The 14,013-nt window shown below is 45.0% G+C and overlaps 2 protein-coding genes across 2 annotated transcripts in view; one reads left to right on the forward strand and one right to left on the reverse strand.

Moving 5' to 3' along the window:
• Positions 1-8,607, forward strand: part of DOT1L (DOT1 like histone lysine methyltransferase) — a 105,845-nt gene extending 97,238 nt beyond the window's left edge. The window contains exon 29 of the transcript XR_015695222.1: positions 8,483-8,607. The gene's annotated coding sequence lies outside the window, so the exon portion shown is untranslated. The remainder of the gene's footprint in view (positions 1-8,482) is intronic.
• On the reverse strand, positions 1,518-13,972 carry PLEKHJ1 (pleckstrin homology domain containing J1). The gene is made up of 6 exons (XM_014076377.2): positions 13,840-13,972; positions 11,280-11,347; positions 9,981-10,050; positions 6,154-6,244; positions 5,207-5,270; positions 1,518-3,048 (listed from the first exon to the last, which is right to left on the reverse strand). Exons 1-6 carry the CDS (start codon positions 13,931-13,933, stop codon positions 2,983-2,985), a joined length of 453 nt encoding a protein of 150 aa, XP_013931852.2. The 5' UTR covers positions 13,934-13,972; the 3' UTR covers positions 1,518-2,982.
• Between the last annotated feature and the right edge of the window lie 41 nt (positions 13,973-14,013).

A 14,013-nucleotide genomic window follows, 5' to 3' on the forward strand; every position in this document is an offset into this window, starting at 1 on the left:
AGGGCCCTTTTATGACTTGTGGACTTCGACCATGCTGGCTCAGGAATTCTGGGAGTTGAAGTCCGCAAGTCATAAAGGGGCCATAGTTCCCCACCTCTGCCTTAGAGCATGAATGGTGAGCTTTTTGGGTTCGGTGTTTCAAAAATTCGTAAAATACTACCTTGGCTCTACTGGGGTGTAACACATACATGCACACATACACAAATGGATAAAAGGGGCCTCTCCGGATCTCCTCTCCAGATCATTTGGAAGTTGTATGCAAAGACTTACATGCAGGGGTGAAATCCACTTACCTTTGCTACTGGTTTAGTAGCAATATGAGCGCGCGCACCACCTCCGCACATGCACAGTGTCAAATAATATCCAGGCGGGTGGGCGAAGCCTGCTATTAAGTGCACCTGCAAAGGTAAGCGAACAGCAGGGGGGGGAGATCTGTTGTGCCACGCGATTTATATTAGCTAGAAAGCAGGAAATCCTGCTTTCTAGCTAATATAAATCGTGCAGCACAACTGATCGTCGAAAAAACCGGATCGTCCGAACCGGCAGCATTTTTTTTACTCCCAGTTCGGGTGAACAACTGGCATCTTTGCTACCGATTCGGGCAAACCGGTAGCATTTTACCCCTGCTTACATGGTTTATGGATACCTCAGGGGCTGCATGAGAGCAAGACCATTTCATGTGACTTGCAGAGGGTCTGGAGGCCTGGCATGTCACCTGTGACACGTGTCATTATTTATATCCTGCCCTTATTTTTTTTTTAACAAACAACGCAAGGTGGTGACCATATCCAATTCTCCCTCTTCCTCCCATTTCCCACACAACAGCAATCCTGCGAGGTAAGTCTGGATGAGAGAGAATGACTGACCCAAGGTCAACTACCTGGCTTTCATGGCTAAGGCAGGGCTAGAACTCACACTCACAGGGGCTATCAAAGAAAGTCTCAGAGAAATATGTTTTGTCTTGAGAATAGGTAGTTAAATAAATAACTGGAACAGAAAGCATGAACCATGCTTTATAAACCACACAATCTGCTACATCACAAAGAAGCAAACTGGTTTTGACTTAATGTTTTGCCAAACTCGGACATGTGTTTCGGGCTTGACCGCTTGGTTGATAAGACTAGACAGCCATTTGTCAGAAATGGGTCTCCTGCTTGAGCAGGGGGTTGGAGTAGATGACCTACAGGGTCTCTTTCCAATCCTGATATTCTGTATAAGATTCTGACAGATTACATCCCAGAGTTCTGAAGGAGCTGGAAGATGTTATCTCAGAATGTACCATATCTTTCAATTACAGCATTTCCCATCTAATTTTTCAATATGTATGGGTGCCATTCACTAGACCTAAGCAGGTTTCTTTCCTAAATATTTACCTATCCTAAAGGACAAGTAGATAATAAGTCACCAAATAAAGGGTTTGCTGAAAGCCCAACGCACTTACTACTAAATACTTTTAACACGAGTGGCAGAGCAGCAGAAAATAAAAGCAGGTAAATAAGGCAAAATAACCAAACCCATCCATGGAAAAGTAATTGCTCTTTTATTATACAGAGATGGAATGGTAGGGGAAGGGAAGGGAGATTTGAGGGTACAGTACATCATGAATTTCTAATGGCTCTAAACACTTTTCTAAATAACCACAGGCATTCTATATGAGAAGCGGTTTCCCCATTTTCTTGATAAAAATTAAGAAAACTTTCAAAATGCCTGAAGAAATTTCACAGCAGGTTTTAAAATACATTCAGCTGCCAGTTCCCAAAGTTGGACAAGAAAGATACTGGAAGAAGTGACAGAAAGGCCGAGTAACACCAAGAATGTGGTGGATAAAAGGAGACATTTTTTACAAACACCAGACAATTCAGGAGTGTATCTTCACAGCTGCTATGAACCACTACACTCGTCACCCATAATCTAAACACTAAGCATGTAAGAGAGTTTGAAAAGAGGCTCCATCTTCCCTTTTTATTCTTGCAGGAAATAATTACTACTGACTGTAAGGGCTGCCAGCGATGCCCAACGATCTATTTGCCACCTCAAATCGTTAAATCGTTTGTTTCAGATCAGTAAATCCCGCTCTGCCTATTTTGAGCACTGATTAGTTGCCGTGTCCATTTGCCAGGCAACAGTTCCACTTAAAACACATCTAGAATAAGTTAAAGGCTGCCTATCCATTTTGTGTCTGGGAGAAATTGCTGGCCTTGGTACCCTGTTTCCCCCAAAATAAGACCTCCCCAGATAATAAGCCCAATCGAGCTTTTGAGTCCATGCGCTAAAATAAGCCCTCCCCAAAAATGTTGCCACACAGCAGCAGCCATGAAGTGACCACGCTCACCGCCTCCTGCACCTCAAAAATAATAAGATCTCCCCAAAAATAAGGCCAAGCGCTTATTTGGGGGAAACACGTTAAGTTTCATGATGGATTGCAATAACTCCTGAAGAGACAGATACCGTATCTGATCTGTTCTTCCAATCTGACTCAAATGCTTAATTAGACCCAATGCAGGGAGATGGTAGGAAGACTATCTGACAAAGGTTTGGGAGGATTTGGGAGTGTTGAACACTGCAGAGCTGGGGTACCTATTAAATTCATCTCTGCTGATGGACAACACATTCTGCCACTAAAACCTCATTGCCTTGCCAAAGGGGATTTAAAACCGAGGCCTTCCAAATGTGAAGCTCCCTTTCCCCATTTCCTTTATTTTTACAACTTGTTCTTTGTACCTGTACATAATAAAGGCAGAACTGATTCAATTAACCCACAAAACTGATCCTCCTTATCAATAATCTTCATTGTAGCTGTGGCTATCGGTAGTCGCAAAAACGAGATCACAAAGGAGCAGAAGAAATACAGCGTGTGTGGACAGTGGTTTTTTTTTTTAAAAAGAAAACATTCCCTTCCCCTCCCTTAAGTTCGTAAAAAAAATAGAGAATTAACTCTGTCGACATTTCAGCCGTGGAGTTCCTGGGTTCACCTTACGTGGATTAAAGCTTCCGTGCCCGCAGCTGGAAACGGGCTTCCTCTGAGATGCCATATTGCTCCAAGGGGTCCTGCATCCAAGGAAGGAAGAAGGTTGACAGTTTGTTCCATCAAGTTATTTGTGTTCTCTTCTACGCTGGTTAAAACGGCCAGCTACCTACATTCGCCTGGCCTTATGTTACACTGAGGTCATCTGTATCTCCTCCCAAGTTAGCAGATGCCTTGGCTTGGTGTTGAACAGCATGACACGTTGCCTTTTGCTCTGGTTCCTCATCGGAGAATTGTAACTCAAGACTTTAAGCATTAGATGCTTCTAAGATTTCAGCTTGATTGATCCCCTGTCTTTTGAAATCACGTTATCCCCGAGTTAAGTATCCTATTTCCACAAAAATAAGACCTCCCTGGATAATAAGCCCAATCTGGCTTTTGAGTGCATGCCAGTAATGGGATTCAGCCAGTTTGCACCTATCCAGGAGAACCGGTTGTTAATTTTCTAAGCAGTTTGGAGAACCGGTTGTTGGAAGAAATTTCATTTTGTTCTTTTCCACTTTACAGGGCTAATCCTGTAAGGAAGGCAGGAAGGAAACATTCTGGTGTTGCTTCTAGCCTAATCCTTATTGCCCTGCTTACAGAAACTGCCTCTCCGGTTAACCCTTATGACATTGTAACAGCTAATGCGACGCGCCCATCAACGTGAATGATGTTGAGCTGGCCATGCCCACCCAGTCACATGACCACCGGGCCACGCCTACCCAGCTGGTTATTAGGGCAGAGAACCGGTTGTTAAATTATTTGAATCCCACCACTGGTGCATGCGCTAAAATAAGCCCTTCCAGAAAATATTTAGATGCAAGCGCAGCCAGTCCTTGCCATTTCCTCTGGTTGCTTGCCGCGAGGTGAGAAGGTGAGGCCGGAGGGGGAGAAAGGGAGTGGGGAACATGCCCCATGCACCCCACACGCCCTTACCTAACGGCAGCGCCCACAACCCTAGCCACCACGTCCCTTCTGTCACGCCAATGGCCACTGCAAAAAGCGGCAGGCCCCGGAGACGTGCCTCACCTTACCTACCGCCATTTACTCCTGCAGCTGAGTGGTACTTTGATTGAAAAGCATCCAGCTGACGAGCGGCTGTGTTGCGCTGCCACTTAAAAACATTTCACATCTAGATTAATTCAAGGACTGCCTATCCATTTTGTGTCTGGGAGACACACAATGCTGTCTGCCACAGCAGCAGCCCTGAGGTGACCACGCTCGCCGCTTTCTGCACCTCAGAAATAATAAGACCTCCCCCAAAATAAGGCCAAGCGCTTATTTCGGGGGTCAAAAGCAAATAAGACCCTGTCTTATTTTTGGGGAAACACGGTATACAATTGTGTCTATAACTCACATTACTTATAAAGCCCTTCATGGTATTGGACCTGGGTATTTGAGAGACCGCCTGCTGCCAATCACCTCCACTAGACCGATTAGATCTCCTCCGAATTCCATCCGCCGGCCAATGCCGGCTGTCGACCACCCGGAGGAGAGCCTTCTCTGTGGCTGCTCCGACCCTCTGGAACGAACTCCCCGTGGAGATTCGAACCCTCACCACCCTCCAGGCCTTCCGCAAAGCCGTTAAAACCTGGCTGTTCCGACAGGCCTGGGGCTAAAGAGCTGTTGCCCCCGTCTCGAATGGTATGACTGTTGTGTGTTTTTAAATTGTGTATTGTTATGTTTCGTCTTTTATTTTTTGTCTGTACCCCCCCTTCCCTGATTTGAATTGTGAGCTGCCCTGAGTCCCCTTCGGGGGGAAAGGGCGGCATATAAATATAATAAAATCAATCAATCAATCAAATCACATGAGAAGAAGAGCAGAAAGCTATTCACGTCTTCCCTGCCGACCTTCAATCGCTGTCTTCTAGCTAGTAAATGTTCTCAAATGCCTTCAGAAATGAAGCTGTCCTATTGGCCAATTCAAACAGCCTCACAAACTTATTTCAAGCCACAGTCATGACTTTATCCTTGCAACGGAGATAAGCCAATTTTATTAGCTAAGCCATGATTGGCTGGGTTCCACACACCAGCACCCAGTTCTGCACTGTGATTTACAAATATTCACACAACAGACCCAAGGTTAAAATAATCCATAGTGGAACTTGGTGGCAAGCGTGTGAATCTGGTTGGTGTCTACATCTCCAAGGCCTGTAAATAACCTGAGCAAAGGACTGTCAGTTGTGACCACTGGCTTACCTTCCCCGTCATCTTCTGGATCTCGTTCCGATAAAAGATCAAGCTGCTTCTCATGAATTCGTAACTGTAGATCAAAAGAGAACAGGAGAACTGAAAGAACTGGCCCAAAGTTTGTTTGGATGCAACGTATGCGATATAGATAGACCATTTCGCTCTCCGATGGTCACTTAAGAAAGAAACGCCACCCAGCAGAGATGAGCCTATTTTCTCCCTTGTTTTTCCAAAGCAGCCCCAATGTAGGCAGCGAATGTTTTTAAGGCAACATAGTTTATTTACCGCATTTTTCAGAGTATAAGACGCACCAAGATTTTGAAGAGGCAAATTTTTTTTAAAAAGTTTCTGCACTCTGTAGACCTCCCAAAAACGGGCCAGTTTTTTTTTTAAAGGGCATGAATAGCCTTTAGGAGGCTTGTAGAGTGCTCCTGCGGGGGTAGGGGGTCCCAAAAGCAAGCAAAAAATGGGCTGTTTTTTACAAAAACGGGCCCATTTTTTGTCAAAAAAGGGCATGAATAGCTTTTAGGAGGCTTATAGAGTGCTCCTGGGAGCTGGGGGGGGGGGCAAAATTGAGCAAAAAATGGCACGTTTTTCGGTCATTTCTGCCCTCCCCAGCCCCCAGGAGCTCTCTGGAAGCCTCCTAGAAACTATGCATGGCCATTTTGGTGAAGGGGGCGGGATTTCGGAAGGCCAAAAATGCTGTATTTAGTGTATAAGACGCACCCAGATTTTCACCCTCTTTTTTGAGGGAAAAAGGTGTGTCTTATACTCTGAAAAATACGGTAGTTCCTATTAATAAATCTATTGCAGGTGCCAAATAAAAATTAAAGTAAATCAGATAATATTGTCACTGCCTTCAGGCTTGCCTTGAATTGGTACTCTCTCCAAATAGATAGATACAGACAGACAGACAAATAAGATTTATCAACCTTCAGGTGACGAGATAAGCTCACCTGGCCTTGCGAAGGACGTCAATCCATTCCTGGCATTGTTCTTCTGTATCACATTCAAAGTAGTATTTCCTCTCTGGCTCTTCATGGAAGCCTACAAAAACAAGCCCACAAAACAACAGTCATCCTGACTACTTCTGTTGCTTCAACTCAACTTTCTCAGAACAGGGCAAATATGTTACGAAAGAATTTCAACTAGCGGGTATTCTGACCTAGGCTTCCCCAAAAAGTACAAAGCAGATTCCTGGTCCCGACCAAACCCCTTTTTATTAAACGAATGTGAATTCCTCTCATTCACATTCAGCAAAGGCCTGGCAAACAGTCTTTCAAAGGCATATCTATGACAACAGACCTTATCTAGCTTGGAAAGCTGCCATGTAAATGTTTCCCAAACGCAGTGCTGGGCAAGGAAAGACTGGGCACAGAGTCTCTGAGATTCACGGACAGATTTTCACCCTTCTGAAACGAAATAACGGTTTCCTGAAAAAGCCCACTCCCATTTCACTTCTATTTCATATGGGAGGAGCCATTCGCCATCCACCTGTGGCTTTACTCCCAAGCTGACCCTGATTTCTTAGCTGTTCTTTTCTTCTGGCAGCTCTGTGCATGCGCACACTGGGAACAGGCTCTAGCTGTTCCTCTGCCTTACTGCTGCCTAGCTCCAAAGGCAGCTGAGAACTGCCCAATGGCCTTGGCCCCACCTCTGCCTCCGACACGGAGCCCTCTTGAGTCTTCCCTAGCCTCCAGGACTGCCCCATGCTCCTCCCCAAACTTCTCACTGTCCGACTCTGCTGCCAGCTCTGCTGGCAAGCCACAACAGTGGGGTCCAGGAAGAGCCCCTTCTCTGTTGTTGCCCCTACTTGATGAAATATCCTTTCAGAAATGGGGTTGGCCTTCATTCTCTCGGTCTCTTGGGAAAGTGTCAAGTCCTGGCTATGCCAACTTATGTACAGGGCTCGAAGAGGGGCATGCAATCCTGGGGGGTGTTACGACCCCGAAAACACCCCCATTAGCTTTTAGTTTTTTACTTATTGTATCTGTGTTTTTACTTTGGCTCTTATTTTACTGAACTTGTTGTGCATTGTGTTTTTATGTTTTTTTTTTACGTTTTACACACTACAGTATCACTCTGAGAGCGAGATGGGCAATAGACCCTCCCCCCACCTAAATAACGTGGTAGTGAAAACCATTGACACGGAAGGCAGATTCTGACCTGAGCAAAGGCTAATGGGCCAACTAATTAGGGGCCATGCTGATTTTCAAGCCCAGATGCAAAGAATTCTGATGTTTTCCTATCATGATCAGAAGGGACATTTTATACAAGAGACTCTCACATTGCTGTTTGAATTCTTGACAGCAGAATTGTTGATTTTTCCCCAGAGTCTCTCTGTTCCCTTCCACCAAACAACTCCCAAATCAGCCCCACCTTTCCCGTGACCTTCCTTGCTATCATGTTCTCAACTCTTGGGAAAACTAGCCATTCCAATTTCATGACGTAGTTTATCTCAACCCTGCCAGGAAATTACAGCCGTCCAAGCAGGATCAAACTAAAGCTGGCTTTGTCAAGAGCTATGCAAAATCTTATCTATTTGAAGAACATCTTGAATCGTATTAACAGAATTCCATTAAAGTGTGACTTTTTTCACCACCAGAAGGAATGGAGTATATTCTGTTGCAAGAGGATCTGTAGCTCAGGGTTGAACTGTAGGGTCTTTGGTTCTCATTGAGTTTGGTTGGGGTTCCTCCCCCCCAGATGTTTCATTACCCAACTAGGTAATATCATCAGTGCTAGGTGTCCTTCCCCTCACTTTTTTTTTTGCTGTTTTTATGCAGAGGTTCCCTGAGACTTAAAAATTACTTTAAGGGTTCCCCCAGAGTAAAAATGCAATAGGAGAGTTGGAAGGGATCTTGGAGGTCTTCTAGTCCAACCCCCTGCCTAGGCAAGAAACCCTATACTGTTCCAGACAAATGGCTAGCCAGCATCTTCTTAAAGACTTCCAGTGTTGGGGCATTCACAACTTCTGGAGGCAATTTCTGTTCCACTGATTAATTGTTCTATAACTGTCAGGAAATTTCTCCTCCATTCTAAGTTGCTTCTCTCCTTGATTAGTTTCCACCCATTGCTTCTTGTTCTACCCTCAGGTGCCTTGGAGAATAGCTTGACTCCCTCTTCTTTGTGGCAACCCCTGAGATATTGGAAGACTGCTATCATGTCTCTCCTAGCCCTTCTTTTCATTAAACTAGACATACCCAGTTCCTGCAACCGTTCTTCATATGTTTTAGTCTCCAGTCCCCTAATCATCTTTGTTGCTCTTCTCTGCACTCTTTCTAGAGTCTCCACATCTTTTCTACATTGTGGCAACCAAAGGATGGAAAAAGGCTCCATCTCAAGCTACAGTTATCTGCTTTTAGACTGGAATGGCCACAACTGGTCGTAGACTGTTGAGATCTCGCTGAACTAGCTGTCTTTTCCAATGGTGAGTTCCGGATCCCGTCGCAACCGGTATGCTGTGACGGGGCCAGGTGTTGTAAGGCACGCGCGCTGCGCATCCATGCACACACCCCTGCCCAGCGACACTCAGCTGCTTGGCGGAGGTCACACGCGCGCCGCAATGCTGTGCGCGCAATTGGCCCGTTTGCATCAAAAAGAAGTAAGGAACGCAGGCGGGCGGGTGGGCCACACGAGCCACCGTTCCAGTACGGTAGGCGCTACTCCCAGCTGCCACCAGTAGTCCTGTACCGGGCCGAATTTCCGGGAACCCACCACTGGTGTTCTCCCCAAGTCCCATTCCCTGATTAGTCGCTCTTAAGACCTCTCTCTTAGCCAGCAATATGAGATTTCTCCAGCTTCAAGTAATGGAAGAGGAGAAGAAGCTGTTCTACTCCTGCCTGAAAAGGGAGTGCAAGGAGCAAATCTTTTAGGATTAGATTTCATTTATATGCTGCCCTTTTCCCCGAAGGGGACTCAGGGCGGCTCACAACTCGGTCAGGGAAGGGGGTACAGACAGGGGATAAAAAGACGAAACATAACAATACACAATTTAAAAACACACAACAACCATACCATTCGAGGAGGGGGGGAAAAGCTCTTTAGCCCCAGGCCTGTCGGAACAGCCAGGTTTTAAGGGCTTTGCAGAAGGTCTGGAGGGTGGTGAGGGTTCGAATCTCCACGGGGAGCTCGTTCCAGAGGGTCGGAGCAGCCACAGAGAAGGCTCTCCTCCGGGTAGTCGCCAGTCGGCATTGGCCGGCGGATGGAATTCGGAGGAGGCCTAATCTTTTAACTCTTCCTCCCCCTCAAGTCCCATTGCTAGGAAGAGATTGGGGGTAAAATGTATAACAACTGTCTATGGAGATTCTCGGTCATTAGGTCATGGCTGTCCAAAAGGTGCATTTTTTTCAAAAGGCAACTGGACTTTTGTTTTTCCTTGAAGATGTTTCGCTTCTCATCCAAGAAGCTTCTTCAGTTCTGACTGAAGGGTGGAAGATGGAAGGATGTATAGTCCCCTGGCCATTAGCACCCTTTCTGAGAGTCCCTGAAACAACTTGGGAGGCTTATCTGTGCCCTCAGGATCACCTGAGTAGTGCAAACAGGTGTAAAAAAAAATAATGCAAATGGGTGTGTATAAATAACTTTATAAATAGGGAAAGCAGCTGCCAGTCAGAGCCAGCAAACCGAGACTGAATGGACCGGTGAATTGGCGAATTGGCTCAACGTAATCAGTGACGTTGTTATGTTGTCAATGTTAAAAATGAAAGGCTGCCAATTTTCTAAGGGGGAGAAATTTTCTCCTGACACAAACATCTCAACAACTCTTTCTTAAAGCACTTACTGATGGAAAAGACGTTTTTTCCTTCTTCTTTGCTGATCTTGCAGTGTTCCAACAATAAAGCACCAATGGGCTGAGGAGAGATAGAGGGGCGGGGAGAGAAAGAATCAGATCCACTTTTCAATGAAGATGGAAATGTTATAGGAAGTCCTTGATTTACAACTACAATGGACCCCAAAATTTTGGTCGTCAGTCATTATTGGTTGTAAGTTGAGGCACCAAGTGACTGGACTCAATTTTACAACTCTTTTTATGATGGCTGTAAGTGGAAAATAAGTCACAGTGGACATTAAGCGAACCCGCATGGTGGTTAAGCAAACTATACCGTGTTAATGAATCGACAATATTTAATGGGCTTTTATAGCAATAGCACTTACACTTACCGTATTTTTCAGAGTATAAGACGCACCTTTCCCCCCTAAAAGAACATGGAAATGTTGGTGCATCTTATACACCAAATACAGCCATTTTTGGCTTCCCTAAACCCTGCCTCCACATCCCATTTTTGTGAAAAATGGGTGGAAAACAGGTTATTTTTCGCAAAATTTGGGAATTTTTGCCTTTCCCCACCCCCAGAAGCACTCTGCAGGCTTTAGCATGGCTGGGGAGAGGGAAAAATGCCCTCATTTTGGTGAAAAATGGGGGCATTTTTGCCTTTCCCCAGCCCTGCTGAAGCATGCAATGTGCTGCTGGGGGGCAGGGAGGACAAAAACTTTTTTTTCTTACTTACCTCTTCAAAATCTTGGTGCATCTTATACACCGGTGTGTCTTATAGTCCGAAAAATACAGTATATACCGCTTCATAGTACTTTTACAGCCCTTTCTAAGCAATTTACAGAGTCAGCATATTGCCCCCAACAACCTGGGTCCTTTCTTGCAATCTTCTGCCAGTAAATGGCAAAAGAAGTCGCAAATCACAATCACATGACCATAGAACACTACAACAGCCTATACACACACACACACACACACACACACACACACACACACACTCCTTAGAATTGGCCTAGGTTGAACTTAAAAATACATCCCAACTCTTACTTTTATTACAGAAGTAGGCAACCTTATTGTTCCAGATATATTGGATGTTCTGATTTTTATACATCTCAGAAAGCAGAGCCAATAATTCAATTATAGCTGAAGGGCCACAGATTCCTGCATCCTGGTTGACGGCCAAATACCAGAAAAAAAATTTTTTTTAGTGATCACCCAATTACTGCAAGATGCACTAACCCCTTAGACCTAGGTGCAATTAAAGTGCAATTCATATCACGTTTTAACACCGTTGCTAACTACTGTTACCTCAGTCTCGTCTGTTCGGAAATAAAAGAGAAAATTGACCACTAATTTCACCAGGCGTTTCTTCAAGGCTGCAAAGTGAAAAGGGACACAACAAACCGTTTTTTAAAAATTTTATTTACTCATTTATTCGATTTCTATGGCTGCCCAACACGGTTCCACCACAAAACCGCGTTCGACTAAAGCGCGCTCGATGAAACCGCGTAGCTGACGTCATCACAGCGCGACAACAGCGCGGAGAAAAAAGCACGCTGTAAATGCTAAACCTAAAATTAACCCCTAAACCTAATCCTAAACCTAACCCTAAACCTAACCCTTAACCTAACCCTAAACCTAACCCTTAACCTAACCCTAAACCTAACCCTTAACCTAACGCTAAACCTAATCCTAACCCTTAACCTAATCCTAAACCTAACCCTTACCTTAACTTGAATCGGCTTGCTTTCAAAGCGCTATTTAAAGCGCCCTTCTTTCTCCGCGCTCGCTGTTGTTGCCCTGCTGATGACGTCAGCGACGCGGTTTAATCAGGCGCGCTTTAGTCGAGCGCGGTTTTGTCGTGCCACGGCCCAACACAACCAAGTGACTCTGGGCAGGCACAGTTTGACAGCTGGGTTATCAGCAGGAAGCCTGTAAGCAGCCCCTGAGTTTGGAATAGCATAACTCAGCATCTGCTACACCCCAGCAGGTCCACACTGTGCACCTGAGACCAGTTATAATCAAAGGATGCTCAAACCTTTCCTACCAGCATAGGTAGCACATTAACACCTTTAAACTACTGTTAGCTTCGGTATATGACACGATACCTCTTTGTCTCCCTACCTGTGTCACTTCATGGCAAAGAGTGGTTAGAATAAAAAGCTTTTTACCCTCAAAAGTTGCCCTAAGAATATTTAGCCCCCTAATGAAATCAGTACCACTCGATATTATAATAAATGGGCCCATTCTGTCCTGTAGATTCAGAATGCCTGAGAACAGTTTTTCCCTGCCCTTTAATAATTCTCTTTCTGGAGACTCGCATTAAGAAAATTAAATCTGGAAGGGTCAAAAAAGGGCATTAAAATCCTTAAAATCAAATATGTGTTATCCTACTGGGGGTGAGGAATTACAATCCAACATAACCGGGGGGGGGGGGGGATCATAAGATCTAGAAAGGGGTGCTAAAAGGAGTCTAGTTATTAATCCCTGATGTAATAATGCTGTATTTATGCATGCATATGAATAAGCAAAATAGCCAAACTGTTCACTTAAACAGAATAGCTTTAGTATTCACAGTGGCACAGCAAGTTACCAATTATCACGTACAATACTGACATTATCCAATAAGCCAACAGTGAAGTTAATTCCCCCAAGTGCACCACCTTCTGAAATCAGGACACCCAAAGTACCCCAGTACCTCTGCTTTGCTGCTGTTTGGTACTTAAAACAAACCTCAGAATTGATTGCCGCATTATGATGGGGAGAATCTCCAAAGTCACACACACACCCCTCAAGAACTGAGCAAACTAAGGGGCTAGGAAGTAGGAGATGGAAATACCAAGGAAAGGTATGGAGCAGAGCACCCTGCTTTGGCAGATGGGCCTTCCAAATACAGAAGCCTCTGCACTAGAGGTTTGTGCATCTGTATCTATAGTTATATAAAAAAATTATATAAAAATGCTGCCATATTAAGGAAGGAGATTTTAATATGTTTGGATTAAGAAAGTAATTTTAAACGAACTCCATTAGAAGTTGTTTGTCAGTCGGTTGTAGCAAAAACTAGCACCTTAACTATAGGTAATCCTCAACTTACGACAGTTCATTTAGTGACCGTTCAAAGTTACAACGGCACTGAAAAAAGTGACTTGTGACCATTTTTCACTTATGACCGTGGCAGCATCCCCACGGTCATGCGATTTACATGCAGAGGCTTGACAGCCAAACTCCCATTTATGACGGTGGCAGTGTCCCAGAGTCCTGTGATCCCCTTTTGCGATTTGCTGACAAGTAAAGTCGGGGGGGGGGGGGGGAGATTCACTTAGCAACACGTGCTACTATTTTAAAAAATGAAGTGATTCACTTAACAAATGCGGGGAGAAAAGTCGTAAAATGGGGCAAAATTCCCAAGTTACCAACTGTCACGTATTGTACCGATTAACACATTTCTCACTTAGCAACACAAATTTTGGTCTCAGTTGCGGCCGTAGGTTGAGGACTACCTGTGTTTTACTATAAATTTATTAGTTTCGGGGACCAGGAGGCACTAGGCAGAAGGCAAATACAAAATAAATATACAAAGCGTAAACATGAAATCGGTAAATGAATCAGAGTCATGGTGAAAATGAACAAGAGATTATGGAAGACGTAAACTGCATAGAAGCTAGAACTGAGGACTAGTAACCAGAGGGCTGATAAAAGCCCACTCAAGAGTCTAGTCCTCAGGGATGGCAGTCATGCCAGAGGCCCTTGGACGTCTCGCTTCCTTTTTTCCCAGCGCCCTCAGATGACGCAATTAGCCTCCCCCGGTCTCGTGTCGTCACATCCCCCCTCCCTTTCCCACCGTGACGTCACTGCCCCTTCTCCTTACCGCTTCCTTTCTTGGGGGCGCGCATGAGAACCTCCGCCGCCTTTTCGGCCGGTTTTCGGGAGAGCAACAGCAGCTCCCGCTCGTTGTACCGCATCGCTTCCACCGCAGCCCCGCCCCCCCGGCCTCTCGGATCGATGGCCTCTTCCCTCTTACTTCCGCCATGGCTTTCTCACG

Source organism: Thamnophis sirtalis, unplaced genomic scaffold (genome assembly GCF_051295495.1).
Source record: "Thamnophis sirtalis isolate CommonGarterSnake01/CBP01778 unplaced genomic scaffold, rThaSir2_p1.2 scaffold_1, whole genome shotgun sequence".
In the NCBI taxonomy this organism is placed as follows: domain Eukaryota; kingdom Metazoa; phylum Chordata; class Lepidosauria; order Squamata; family Natricidae; genus Thamnophis; species Thamnophis sirtalis.

What these genes read in the sequence shown, in the direction of transcription:
- PLEKHJ1 (XM_014076377.2), bottom strand. Translation starts at nt 13,933, where the DNA reads ATGCGGTACAACGAGCGGGAGCTGCTGTTGCTCTCCCGAAAACCGGCC. An exon ending in TCCGAACAGACGAGACTGAG is followed by an intron (nt 10,051 to 11,279) that starts GTAACAGTAGTT and finishes ATCTCTCCTCAG; the next exon opens with CCCATTGGTGCTTTATTGTT. An exon ending in GACGTCCTTCGCAAGGCCAG is followed by an intron (nt 5,271 to 6,153) that starts GTGAGCTTATCT and finishes TTTGATCTACAG; the next exon opens with TTACGAATTCATGAGAAGCA.